The sequence below is a fragment of the Furipterus horrens genome, unplaced genomic scaffold (genome assembly GCF_987537825.1).
Source record: "Furipterus horrens unplaced genomic scaffold, mFurHor1.1.pri manual_scaffold_2, whole genome shotgun sequence".
In the NCBI taxonomy this organism is placed as follows: domain Eukaryota; kingdom Metazoa; phylum Chordata; class Mammalia; order Chiroptera; family Furipteridae; genus Furipterus; species Furipterus horrens.
This window is the reverse complement of record NW_028327172.1, coordinates 146,713,486-146,726,821: the sequence shown is the minus strand read 5'-3', so window position 1 is coordinate 146,726,821 and position 13,336 is coordinate 146,713,486. Positions and strand designations below refer to the sequence as shown.

The 13,336-nt window shown below is 34.9% G+C and overlaps 1 protein-coding gene across 6 annotated transcripts in view; it reads left to right on the top strand.

Moving 5' to 3' along the window:
- NEBL (nebulette) overlaps positions 1–13,336 on the top strand; it is a 354,758-nt gene that overhangs the window by 269,418 nt on the left and 72,004 nt on the right. For 4 of the 6 annotated variants that reach the window (XM_090266578.1, XM_090266577.1, XM_090266579.1 and 1 more), the window contains 2 exons: positions 6,551–6,652; positions 7,648–7,749. The exons of the other annotated variants lie outside the window; for them this stretch is intronic. In XM_090266578.1, the coding sequence (XP_090122704.1) occupies positions 6,551–6,652; positions 7,648–7,749 (204 nt within the window). The remainder of the gene's footprint in view (positions 1–6,550; positions 6,653–7,647; positions 7,750–13,336) is intronic. 6 annotated transcript variants of the gene reach the window in all.

Below are 13,336 nucleotides of genomic sequence, written 5' to 3'. Positions count from 1 at the left end.
GTCTCAGTTGTTTATTCTTTCCTTTAGTTCCCTTGCTCTAGGAGATGTATCAATGAAAATATTGCTGCATGAAATATCTGAAATTTTTCTGCCTATGATTTCTTTTAGGACGTTTATGGTGTCACAGCTTACATTTAAGTCTTTTATCCATTATGAGTTTATTCTGATGTATGGTGTAAGTTGGTGGTCTAGTTTCATAGTTTTGCATGTACTACCTGTCTAGATCTCCCAACATCATTTATTGAAGAGGCTATTTTTATTACATTTTATGCTCCTACCCCGTTTGTCAAATATTAATTGACCATAGAGACCTGGGTTTATTTCTGGGCTATCAATTCTGTTCTATGAATGTATGTGTCTGTTCTTAAGCCAGTACCAGACTGTTATGATTAGAGTGGACTTGTAACCTTGATATCACGTATTTTGATCCCTTCTACTTTGTTCTTCCTCAAGATTGCTGATGCTATTCAGAGTCGTTTTGGGTTCTATATAAATTTTTGAAATATTCTAAATTTGTGAAGTATGTCATTGGTATTTTAATAGAGATTACATTGAATCTATAGATTGCTTTGGGCAGTACGAACATTTAATGATGTTAATTCTTGCAGTCCATGAACACAGTATATGCTTCCATTTATTTGTATCTTTCTTAGTTTCTTTCTTCAGTGTTCTGTAGTTTTCAGAGTACAGGTGTTTTACCTACTTGGTTAAGTATATTACTAAATACTTTATTTTTCTTTTTGCTATAGTAAATGTGATTTTTTTTTGTAGCTTTAGTTCCTGATATTTCATTGTTGGTGTATGCAAATGCCTTTGATTTTTGAATATTGACCTTGTATACTGCTGTTTTGCCAAATTCACTTATTAGGTCAAGTAGTTTTTTTAGTGGAGACTAGAGTTTTTATGTACACTATCATGTCATCTGCAAATAATGAGTCTTACTTCCTCCTTTCCAATTTGGATGCCTTTTATTTCTTTTTCTTGTCTGATCACTGTGGCTATAACTTCCAATACTATGTGGACTAAAAGTGGTGTAAGTGGACACCCTTGTCTTGTTACCGATCTTAGGGGAAAAGCTTTTAGTTTTTGCCCATTGAGTGTGATGCTAGCTGTAGCTTTCTCATATTTGGACTTTATTATGTTAAGGTATTCCCCCTCTATTCCCACTTTCCTGAGAATTTTTATAATAAATGGGTGTTATACTTTATCAAAAGTTTATTACATTTATTGATTTATGACTATTATACCATCTTTGCTCCCCTGGGATGACTGCCACTTGATCATGGTGTATGATCTTTTAAATGTATTGCTGGATTCGGTTTGCCAATATTTTGTTGAGGATTTTAGCATAGATGATCATCAGAAATATTGACTTGTAGTTTTCTTTCTTTGTTGTGTCTTTGCCTGGGTTTTGAATTAGGATAATACTATCCTCATAAAAAGAGTTTGGGAGTCAACCTGCTTCTTGAATTTTTTGGAATAGTTTGAGGATGATATGAGTTAGCTCTTCCCCAGGTGTATGGTAAAATATGTCTGTGAAATTGTTGGTCCAGTACTTTTGTGTGCTGGGAGTTTTTTGATAATTGATTTAATTTCAGTAGTTGTAATAAGACTATTCAGGCTTTCTGCTTCTTCTTGATTCAGATTTGGAAGATTTTATGTTTCTAGAAATTTATCCATATCACCCAGGTTTTCAAATTTCTTAGCCTATAGTTGTCCATAGTAATTTCTTACAACCCTTTGTATTTTTGTGGTATTGATTGTAATTTCTCCGCTTTCATTTCTAATTTTATTTATTTGGGTTCCTCTCTCTTTTTTTCTTGATGAGTCCGACTAAAGGCTTGTTGATTTTGTTTATCGTTTCAGAGAACCAGCTCTTGGATTTATTAATCCTTTGAATTGTTCTTTTAGTCTTTATGTCATTTAGTTCTGCTCTGATCTTGATTACTTCCTTCCTTATACTCACTTTGGGCTTTGTTTATTGTTGGTCCTCTTGACTTGAAGATGTAGGGTTAAGTTCTTTATTTGAGATTTTTCTATCATTTTTAGGTAGGTCTGTATTGCTATGAACGTCCCTCTCAGGACTGCCTTTACTGTATCCCATAGGTTCTGCACTGTTGTATGTTGATTTTCATTTGTTTCCAGAAAAATTTTAATTTCTTCCTTGATCTCATTGTTAAGCCATTCATTCCTTAGTAGCATGTTATACAGTCTCCATGAATTTGAATATTTTTCGTTTTTTTCCTTGAGGTTGCTTTCTACTTTCAAGCCATTGTGATCCAAGAAGATGCTTGATATGATTTCAGTTCTCTTGAACTTGTTGAGATTTGTTTTGTGTCTTACCATGTGGTCTGCCATTGAAAATGTTCCATGTGGATTTGAAAAGAATGTATATTTTTCTTCTTTGGGGTCAAAGTTTCTGTATCTATCAATTAAGTCTATTTGACCTAGAGTATTATTCAATGCCACAATATCCTTATTGATTCTTTGCTTGGAAGATCTATCCATTGTTGGCAATGGGGGTTAAAATACCCTACAATGAGTCTGTTGCTGTTGATATCTTTCTTGAAGTCCTCCAAGTTTTTCCTTATATATTTGGGTACTCCTATGTTGGGTGCATATATGTTCACAAGGGTTATATCTTCTTGATGGATTATTTCCTTTAGTATTATGAAGTGTCCTTCCTTGTCTTTTTTTATGGCCTTTGTTTTGAAGTCTATTTAGCCATTTTCTTGGAATATTTTTTTCATCTCTTGACTTTCGGTCTGTGTAGTTCTTTTGTTCTCAGGTGGGTCTCTGGTAGACATATATGCAGGTCAAGTGTTCTTATCCATTCAGCTACTCTGTGTCTTTTGGTTGGAGCAATTAATTTATTTACATTTAGGGTTATTATTTATAGATACTTATTTATTGCCCTTTTCCCCTTTCTTTGTGTGTTTGTCTCTCTCTCTCTCTTTCTTAATCTCTTAATGTAGCATCTCCTGCAATGCTGATTTGGTGGAGGTATATTCTTTTAGCCTTTTTTTTTTTTTTTGCCCTGGGAAACTCCTTATTTCTCCTTCCATTTTAAATAAGAGCCTTGCTGGATAGAGTAGTCTTGGTTGAAGGCCTTTGCTTTTCATTACTTGGAATATTTCTTGCCAATCCTTCTGGCTTGTAGTGTTTCTGTTGCAAAATCATCTTATAGCCTTATTGGAGCTCCCTTGAATGTTACTAGCTGTTTCTTCCTTGCTGCCTTTAATATTTTATCTTTGTTTTTAATTTTTGCCATTTAAAAAATTTTTATTTGCTTGTTTATTTATTTATTTATTTTTAGAGAGAGGGGAAAGGAGAAGGAGAGGGAAAGAAACATCACTGTGTGGTTGCCTCTCACTCACGCCCCCAACTGGGGACCTGATGTGCAACCTAGTCATGTGCCCTGACTGGGAATCGAACCAGCGGCACTTGGCTCTCAGGCTGACGCTCAATCCACTGAGCCACAGCAGCCAGGGCTTAATTTTTGCCATTTTAATTATGATGTGTCTTGGAGTGGGCCTCTTTGGGTTCATCTTGATTGGGACCTTCCATGCTTCCTGGACTTGCATGACTTTCCCTCATCAAGTGAGGGAAGTTTTCTGTCATTACTTTTCCAAACAGGTTTTCTTTCCCTTGCTCCTCTTCTTCTTCTTCTTCTGGTATCCCTATGATATGGATATTATCATGGTTTATGTTGTCCTGCAGCTCCCTCAAACCCTCTTTGTTCTTTTGAGTCTTTTTTCATTTTGTTGATCTGTCTGGGAATTTTTTTCTACCTTGTCCTCCAGGTTGCTGATTCGATCCTCTGCTTCATTTAACCTGGTTTTAATTCCCTCTGCTGTGTTCTTCATTTCACGTATTGTATTCTTCATTTCCTCCACGCTCTTCTTGGTAATTTCTGTGTTCTTTTTCATGCTGGTGTAGTTTGCAGTAAGTTCCTTATAGCTTCCCTGGAGTTCTTTTTAGTTCTCACTGAGCTCCTTAAGCATTTTTATGACTATTATTTTGAACTCAATGATAGTTTGCTTGGCTCTGTTTCATTTAGCACTCTTGCTGGGGATTCCTCCTTTCCTTTTGATTGGGGTTGTTTCTTTGTCTCCCCACTTTAGGTGACTCTTCTTGTTTGTTTCTGCTCAAGAAACAAAGCTTGATCTGCTTTGACTCCCTGTCTTTGTGGTGTGATCTTCTGTGGTAAGAGACCTGTGAGACTCAGTGGAGCAGTCCCCTTGATCTCCTGAACTTGATGCTCTTGGGATACCCCTTATGCTGTTGATGTGGGATCTCTTTTTTAATTGGGTTTTGGTTGTTGTTGGGTCATTCTTTGTTTGGCCCTTCCCTCTGGCTGGCTGACTGAGAGTCACACCACCCACCACCTTTTGTATGCTATTGTACAGGAGCTGTCAGAAAAAAACCAAACAGCTCAGGGAACAAACCCATACTCACAGAAATAACCTCCACCCACCACCACACTATCAATAGCAAATGAACCAATATTAATAAAGGTGAAAAGAGATTAAGACTATTTTAAGAAAGGAAAAAATGAATATGAGATGATTGAAAGAAAAATGATTTTGAGAATGTAGAGGGAGGAGAAATAATAAGAGTAGGGAATAGAAGCACGGCAAAGAGAGAAAAAAATAACATTTACATCATAAATAAGGGACGGAAGCAGGCGGAATGGAGTAAGGGAACAGAAGTGTATAGTATTAGGTTTAAACAAAAAAAAATTTTTTTAATTTAGTGAAAGAAAAAAAAAGGAGCCAAATTGGAGAAAAAGATCTACCACAGCAATATCTACAACAAATGAGCAAAGATTAGTATATGTGGGATGGGAATGATAGGGAAAAAGAAAGAAATAAAAGCTGAAGAGATGTCTACAGGAAAGAGAAGTTATTTTGAGAGTATAGAGGGAGAAGGAATACTAAGAGTGAAGAATAAAACCAGGCTAAGACAGGGAAAAGTTAAAACATCAAATGAAAAATAATGAAAGGGCAGAAGGAAGGCATAATGGAGCAGAAGAGGCGAATGATAAAATTTGAGATTTGAAATACAAAAATAGTGAAGATCTAGAAAGAAAATTGAGGAAATGCAATAATAACCATCGTATCCAGAAACAACAAGCAAAGGTGGATAAAGGTGGAGACAGACTAAGGGTATTTAAGAATGGGAAAGAGAATGTGAGATGACTAATGACAAGAAAAATGGTTTGGAGTGGCTGAGGGGGTAGAAACAGTAAGAGTATGGGATAGAAAGAAGTCGTAGCAAGAGAGAAAATAAAATTTAAAACAAAAATAATAAGAAGAGGAGAGAAGGTAAAATGGAGTAAGCAAAAGGAGAAGCAAAATATGAGATTTGAAATAAACTATAATATAAAGAATGAGTGGCCTAATAAGCACAAACTTGAAGGAAAAGAAATGAATGTTAAAAAACTACGCAGGAGAAAAAATAGCACAAATCACGAAGAAGACCACGGGGGAATTTGTCTCAATGGAAATAGTGTTTACCACTGTTTTCTCTTTTTGGATCCACCCCTGGTGATGTCAGATGGTGTTCCAGTCTGCTCTAGCAGCCTGTTCAAGGCAGCAAGTGATCCACAGTCTGTGGCTATCTCCTTTGGATTTAGCTGGACCCCACTGTTCTACACTAATGGGTTTCTATAAGTTCTGGGCTCAGGAGTGGTTCCTTTAATAACCCAAGAGAACTGCCAGTACCTTCTCCATCTGTCTCCAGAGGGGGCCCCTGTTGCGATTGGGTGGGTGGGAACCCTCGTTCACCCCTGGGGGGCACTATTCAATCCTCAGGGAAGATGATAGGAGTGTTTATCCATCCCTTTGCCACATATCTTGGTGTGTCCAAGATTCATTCAAATATTGTATAGCTTTTGGTGGATTTACTGACCATTTCCTGTGAGGGGCCAATCTGCATAGAAGGGGCAGCTCTTTCCTGCTTAGTGCCGGCAGCAGCTCTGTCTATATGCTGAGACTGGGTGGGGCCCTAAACCTCCCTTGTTGTGCCTGTCTATTCTCTCTGTTCTACTGGGTTTAGTGGATCAGGGGCTGAGGAACAGTGTAGCTTGTAGTGTCTGTTTAAGGGCCCTTTCTGGAAGTGATTTTCTATATTCATGTGCTGGGACTTATCCTGTATCCACTGGGGCAGAGCCTGAATGAGGGGCAAGTGAAAGCCCTTGATGAGGATATTATTTATGTGAATATGCGCATACACACTTGCACACAATGACGTGCTTATGAGGGTGGTATACATAAAATTCTATAAGATTGGTTTTATGCTGAGGGCTTGAGCTCATATTTCTTATATTGTATAAATTCAATTCATATGTAATAATGTTAGCGAGGCATAGGTATAGTAAAAAAAGAATATATCTATCTAAATAAATGTTACATCATGCAACAACCTATGGTCAGTTGGCTCTCTAAGGTACTCATAACAAGGATAAGTAATGTTATGAACATCAAGGCTAGTGACTATGAATGCACTAATTTCTTTATTTTTAAATCAAAACTGTCTCTTTTATCAGATTTCTTATAGAAAAGACATGCAGGACACCCACTTGTATAATGCAGAGCTTAACAGACCAGACATCAAGATGGCAACGCAGCTCTCCAAGATCATAAGCAATGTAATCACTCTTTCTTATCTTGAGCAGAAATGATTTCTTATTTTTGCAGGAACAAAGCATGGCTTTGGTAGTTGGATGGTTAACTTAATGAGTGACATCATTTATTTCAATTTTTAAATATGAATTATATCAATTATTTAATATCCAAATTATCCAGTTGATTCTGTAAATTATTTGGGTATATGCAGAAGCTGCCCAAATTTGACTTGACTATGGCTAGTGTTATCATACATTTAGTTCAATAAATACTATTTGATTATGATAACATTCAAATGTCCCAGCTTGAAAGACAAGATTATCAGTCATCTGGCCCCATATTATTTATCTCTTACCTCTCCCCCTGTCCGGTGGTACTTAACTTGGCTTTATTCTTATGTTGTTGCTGTTAATTCTGCAGATTCTGTTCTGCTAACATTTACCCTTGTAGCTTTCCTATATATCATAGATGTTTCTTATCTTCTCTAAGACATCCTCCTTGATTAAAATCATTTTTTTAAACATACCTAATACCTGGTTTAAAATGATGTCTTAACTAGAACCAAATGTTTAAGTAACACAGGATGTATATACCTTAATAATTAATAAATCATCAATAATTATTTTCTAACTTCAAATGCATTTTAATCAAATAGGGCTAGATCAATTCCTGAGACTGAACAAAGCCCTAAAAGCTATCTTTATGCAGAAGACAGAGTCTCAATTATCCATAAGTTCCTGAATTTTTTCAGTGTTTATACATAAACACAATGATGATGATGATTGGATTCATGACTCAAAATTAGTAATTATTGTACTGCAAAAATGTTGAGTTTATTTAAATAGCCGTATTATAAAAATTAATTCCTGCTTTAGCAGTCAGCATTTTAGTATTTGGTGAGTTAAAAGGAATATTTTTTATGGACTGAGGGTCTCTTATATTTTATTTTGGCTAATGTCTATATAATTCTTCATTGCAAAGTAGTAATATTTAACATTCTCTCATTTATCCACTTTAGGCAGAATACAAGAAAGGGCAAGGAGCAATGAATAAAGAGCCTGCTGTAATTGGAAGACCAGATTTTGAACATGCTGTTGAAGCTTCTAAACTTTCTAGTCAGGTAAGACTCTAGTGATGATTCCACAATGATTTTATTCAGAGATTTTATTTCTAGCAGCACAGGAAAATATTTCATTTTAGATAATATCTTTAATTGCAAGAATATTCAAAGATAATGTTTCTGAAACCCTTTTAGATAGGATTGCAATAATTATAAATTCAAGTAAGAAAAAAAAAAAAAGTCCAATGTAAGCATAAAACAAAGTTTTCTCTCAGCTCAACTCCTAACCTTTTTGATGACTTTAGCCATATTGTCACATTTCTCAGGATTTCTAGAATTTAGTGGTAGTCATACCAAATGATTAGATTTTAATCTGTATACACACACACATGCACACATTAACTAGTAATAAAAATATTAATTTCTTGATTTTTAAATTATTTAGTTTAATCATTAAGTAAAGAAGAGTTATGAAATGAAGAAAACTTTTAAGTCTTCTTGAAGAACATAAAACAAGATCTGAAAAAGTATGAAGACATGGAATTTTTTTTTTTTTAAGATCTTATTTATTTGTTTTTTAGAGAGGGGAAAGGGAGGGAGAGAAACAGCAATGTGTGAGAGATACATCGATTCGTTGCCTCTTGCACGCCCCCAACAGGGGACTTGGCCCACAACCCAGGCATGTGCCCTGACTGGGAATTGAACCAGCGGCCCTTTGGTTCACTGGCCAGCACACTGAGCCACACCAGCCAGGGCAGACATGGAATGTTTTTGATTGAAAGTCTCAACAGATAAAAATTTCAGTTGTCCTCAAATTAACATATAAATGTCATGTGACTTTGAATAGATTCTGACATGCTTATTTAAAAAAAATATATAGATAAAGTGATCTTAGAGTTTTAATAGAAAGGAAATGCCTGAGAATAGCCCTGAAAAGTATGAAAATGAAGACCAGTGAAGGAAAACTTAAGTTATGAGTTACCATAACATAATATAAAACCACTGAAATTAAATCAGTATGGAATTGGTATAGTAAAAGATAAAGTAATTAGTAGGATGAAAAGGGAATCCTGAAATAAATTCCAATATGTATAAAAACTTAGTATATGATAAAAGTGTTGGTTTAAGTCAGTGCAAAAAAGTTGGATTAGTTAATAAATGGTGCCGACATAACTGGTTATCTATCAGGGTCAAAATAAAATTGGACCTGAATCTTAAGCCATATAAAAAATGAATTCCAGATGGATTAGCTATGCGAATGCAAATAACAAAATAACTTTAAAATTTTAAAAAAGAAAAACCCAGACACTATATACATATCAAATAAGGATAACAGAGTTGTTTTTAAATAAGACCAGAGATGCAGAAGCTATAAAAGAATAGTTAGACATACTTGACTATGTAAAAATTTAAAACTCTTTTGAATGAAAAAGATAACATTTGCAAAATCAACAATAATGATACCAAACAGTAAGTTTTATACACTTAAAGTGATTTCAACTTCAAAAATATCCATTTCTCAAGCTGCAAAACTCCTAATTACATTTCACAATGAAGAGATCTAAATGAGTAAACCTATAAAATATAACTGAAGAACATAAAATGATAAGAGTTTATATTGAGAAGAAAGTGTTTGAGAATAGCTTTTTATAGATAAAAAGAAGAGGAGTGGTCTTCAGATATTTGGAAAAATATATTTAATGCATAGGAAGACATTTTAATACCAAGAATATACAAAAGTTCTTTCATATTAAAAAGAAGAAGACTAACAGCCTGATAGAGAAATGAGCAAAGGAGGTGAATAGGCAGTTCACAAAAGAGCAAATATAAATAGACAATAAGCATTGGAAAAGATGCTTATATTTATCTGTAGAAATGGAAATGCAATAAAGTAGTAACAGAGTGTTTACACCCATCTCATCGTGTGAGTGTGGAAAGGAATCAGTGGGGGTGGTGTAAGTAGAGCGGTTTGTGTAGGAGATTTGAGCTAAGATGGACTTAGAAAGCTGTGCTCACAGGAAGACCCCAAATAAAGTGTGGAAATGTGCATGACAGAGGCGAGAGTTCCGACACCAGAGGCAGATGACTAAGCAAGGAAATGCAGGTCCTAAATACACTTGGGAATTTGGGAGGAGTTGCAATGCTTTGTGATGATGAAGGGCAGTGTTTTATTCATTTGGACTATAGGCCATACTTACAGGTTGGAATAGTAATAATGTGTTCTAAAAAAGAAAGTGATTTTGGAATGTAATAATGGGGAGCTTTTTAGAGTTGAATTCAGAAAAGGAGTCCCCAGTACCACTTCTCACCATTTTAACTGTTGTCTCTCAAGTAGCCTCTATTTTCAGGTAAGAAATGCGTTTTCACAGGCAAATACATACATAGAAGGGAAATGATTTAGGAAAACAGGAAGAGTGGGAGCAAGACGCAGGAAGAAAAGACCAAGACAGCACCTGAAGGCCTGTGAGCAAGAAGGTGATGATGAGCAGAGCTCATGGCAGGAATGATAAGACCTGTCTGATAAAGGATGAGAAAACCAGTGGGCAGAATTCTCCCATTTTACCTATAAATTGAGGTCTGTGGAATTGGACCCAGAAAAGGCTATGGAAATGCATACCAAATCTTTCCTATGTTAACTTGTACAAGAGTTTCACTCCTGTAGTTATAAAGTTGCCTTTTTTAAAACTTAGGAGGGACATAAAATTATGGTCAGATAATTAAAATAAAATCAGTAAAAAATGAAGTAAATTTCATGTGCTAAGATAAAGAGATTGGTATATCTCAAATGTAAGTGTAGTAAATGTTAAAGTCATCATCTTAAAAAATTCTTGTAAGAGTGGTTAACTTGTTAATATATTCATATATCATCTTAATTTATTTCTTGGAATTTGTCTATATGATGATGAATGGGATTCTTTTCATAATATCAAGAAAAACTTTTGCTATTATAATAATTGGTATTTGTTATAAAATTTCATTTGATTTATCAATAAGAATGTGTTTTAAACCTAAAAATTACTTTCTAGATTGCTGTTAAAATTTAACAATAAACACTCTTTTTAAATTGTAAGGGTATTAATTCATTTGGAGAATGTGTTACTCTCCCTTCCTGGCAAGTACTCTGTCCATCAACATTCTTATACTCAAGTATTGGCTTAAATATCATGTCCTTGATTTGCCAATTTAAACGCATAACTCTCCTTTTCTTTTTCTTTATTGTTATTAAGCCAATTTTTAATATTCTTGCATATGTATATGTGTGTTTTAAATATCTACTTCATTTACCACACAGTGCGCTCTGTGGCACAGACTAGGTGTTCAATAAATATATATAAACTAATTCAACAAATTTCTCTATATTATCCAAATTTGGTGCAAAGTCAGTAAGATATTATTTTGTTATGAAAATGAGAACAGAGATAATATTTTGTCTAAGATTCAGGCTTAAACATATTACTGATCTTATAGTTAGTTTTACATAAAACTCTTACTCTCTTGCGTGACAGAATTTAGTTCAGTTTTATCCAGAATTGGAAGGAATTTATGCCTATAGATATGTGGCATTGTGCTATTTGTTTACTTTTAGTTTTCATTGATAATTAAAGTGTAGTTGTCAAAATTTCCATTTCTTTTCAAAAATTTGTTTCTATAGCCATGATGAAAAGCTTTTGTTCAGAGTCTGCTTTTTCTGCCTTATCTGGCTGTGAACCTGAGCCATAGATGTTGTCATGAAGCCTGGCTCCTCTTGTGGAGAAAGCTTTGAACTCCTGGGAGTAGGAGTCCGCGTTCGGAGTGTTGAAACACTGCCTTGTCCAGATACAGTACTGAGGAATTAATTTAAAATTATGTCATTGTAGTTTAACAGTTCCAGTGTTTTCTCCAAGTGTGGGCCTCTGAAAGTCCTGCTCGGTCTGTTAAAACTTTTTATAAAACTTAGGAGTTGACTACTAAATTAAACGGTCCTATGCTTTAAAAAAAAGTTGGTAGGCATCAGGACCATTAGATATGATATTCATCAATTAAATAAATCAGTCACAGGTGTAACTTTTATTTGTTTCTGAAACAATTGATTTGGGTAGAAGAAGAAACATGTGTCTCAAAACCACAGCAGTCACCCAACACCTCTTTCTGTCTCAGATGGTCTTAAAACTGGAGATCTTTTGTTCCATGTCCAAGTCACCAGTTATAATCAAAGGGAAGCATTGCCTCGATCCCTTGGGAGATGCCAGTGTGCGTGAAGAGGTAGACACTCAGATGTGTGAACTGTGGGCTGCAAATAGGAATGTTAGGTGTACATGTATCATTTGTGAGTGAACCAGCCAGAAGGTGAGGGATAGGAACCATTTAATCATTTGGCTTACTTATGTGCAAACTTTATAGAAGAAGGTAAGAAATAGTTGGGTATCAGTGTCTGGTAAAGTTATTTTTTAATGTAATGCAGTTATTTTATTTGTGGTTAATTAATGAAGGAAATTTTTGCATTTTTCTTATACACTTTTGAATCAAATTACACAGAGTGATGAAGGTTAGAGTAAGATAAATTTCACAATACTTTGCTCATTATTATATTCATTATGAGGACATAAATGACAGATATACTTTAAGTAATTAGTCTCACACTACAGAAATAACCTGGAAAGGTTAGACAGCATTTTTAATTCAAATTTTAAGGTGTGTAGCATAATGCATAACAGTGGTAGATATCTTCAAATGTAAAGTTCTCATTAATATCTGTTACAAGACTATTTTAACATTTTATTTTAACACAGAAAGCATATGTGTCCGTTTATTCACCAACTTTTTGATGTAGTGACAAGTCTTTTTTTCCTGGCAACCGAATCTTCGGTTTGGAGTTTTGTGTTGTTTTTCTTGCTAACCATACTCCCATTGCATTGTCAATGATTTGCATTTTGAAAGACATTTTGTTAAAGATACATTGCTAATTCATCTGACTTCTAGAACTGTGTAGATTATTTGTATTCCTCTTCCAGCTTTTCTGGTTGTCTTGACTACTCTTAATTTGACAACAATTTCTTTGTAGGGAATTGCCTTCATGAAGTCTTTGAAAGAAATAACATAGTTTTCATAGAAATAATACTCTTTTTACAGTGAATTTGCCAGTGTTCATGATATTAAATTAAATTATGTAATTATAATAAGTACAACTAGCATAAACAGGATTAGGGACAGACTCAGTTGACTCTTAGCCAGCTTACAACATACCCAACGGGAGCAGAAATGCTGGCGCTCACTTCTAAACCATTTGTAAGTGTGTGATTGAATTAGATTTGCTTTTGAAAGAGATTACTGACTCTAGTCTTGACGGGAGTCTGTCTGGGTCACATCGCTGTTCCCAGCTTTGGAGTAGGAACTCAACACGGGCTCAATGTTTAATCAGTAGAGGAAGGAAAGAATCATTACAAACTGAATTGATTATTGCTTTTCAGAAATACTCCTTTACTCAGGAAGAGCAAGTGCCAGGTTTGATGACAAATAAGACTGTCAAGTTAATTTCCAAGTAACGCTGCCCTCTGTGTTGCCTCTGCTAGCGTGATCATGCTGGGACTATATAAGGTGCACGAAGACAGTACGCTGGGCTCTCTGAGCACAAAAGTTATATAACCTATATTGCCATTTAGCTAATACA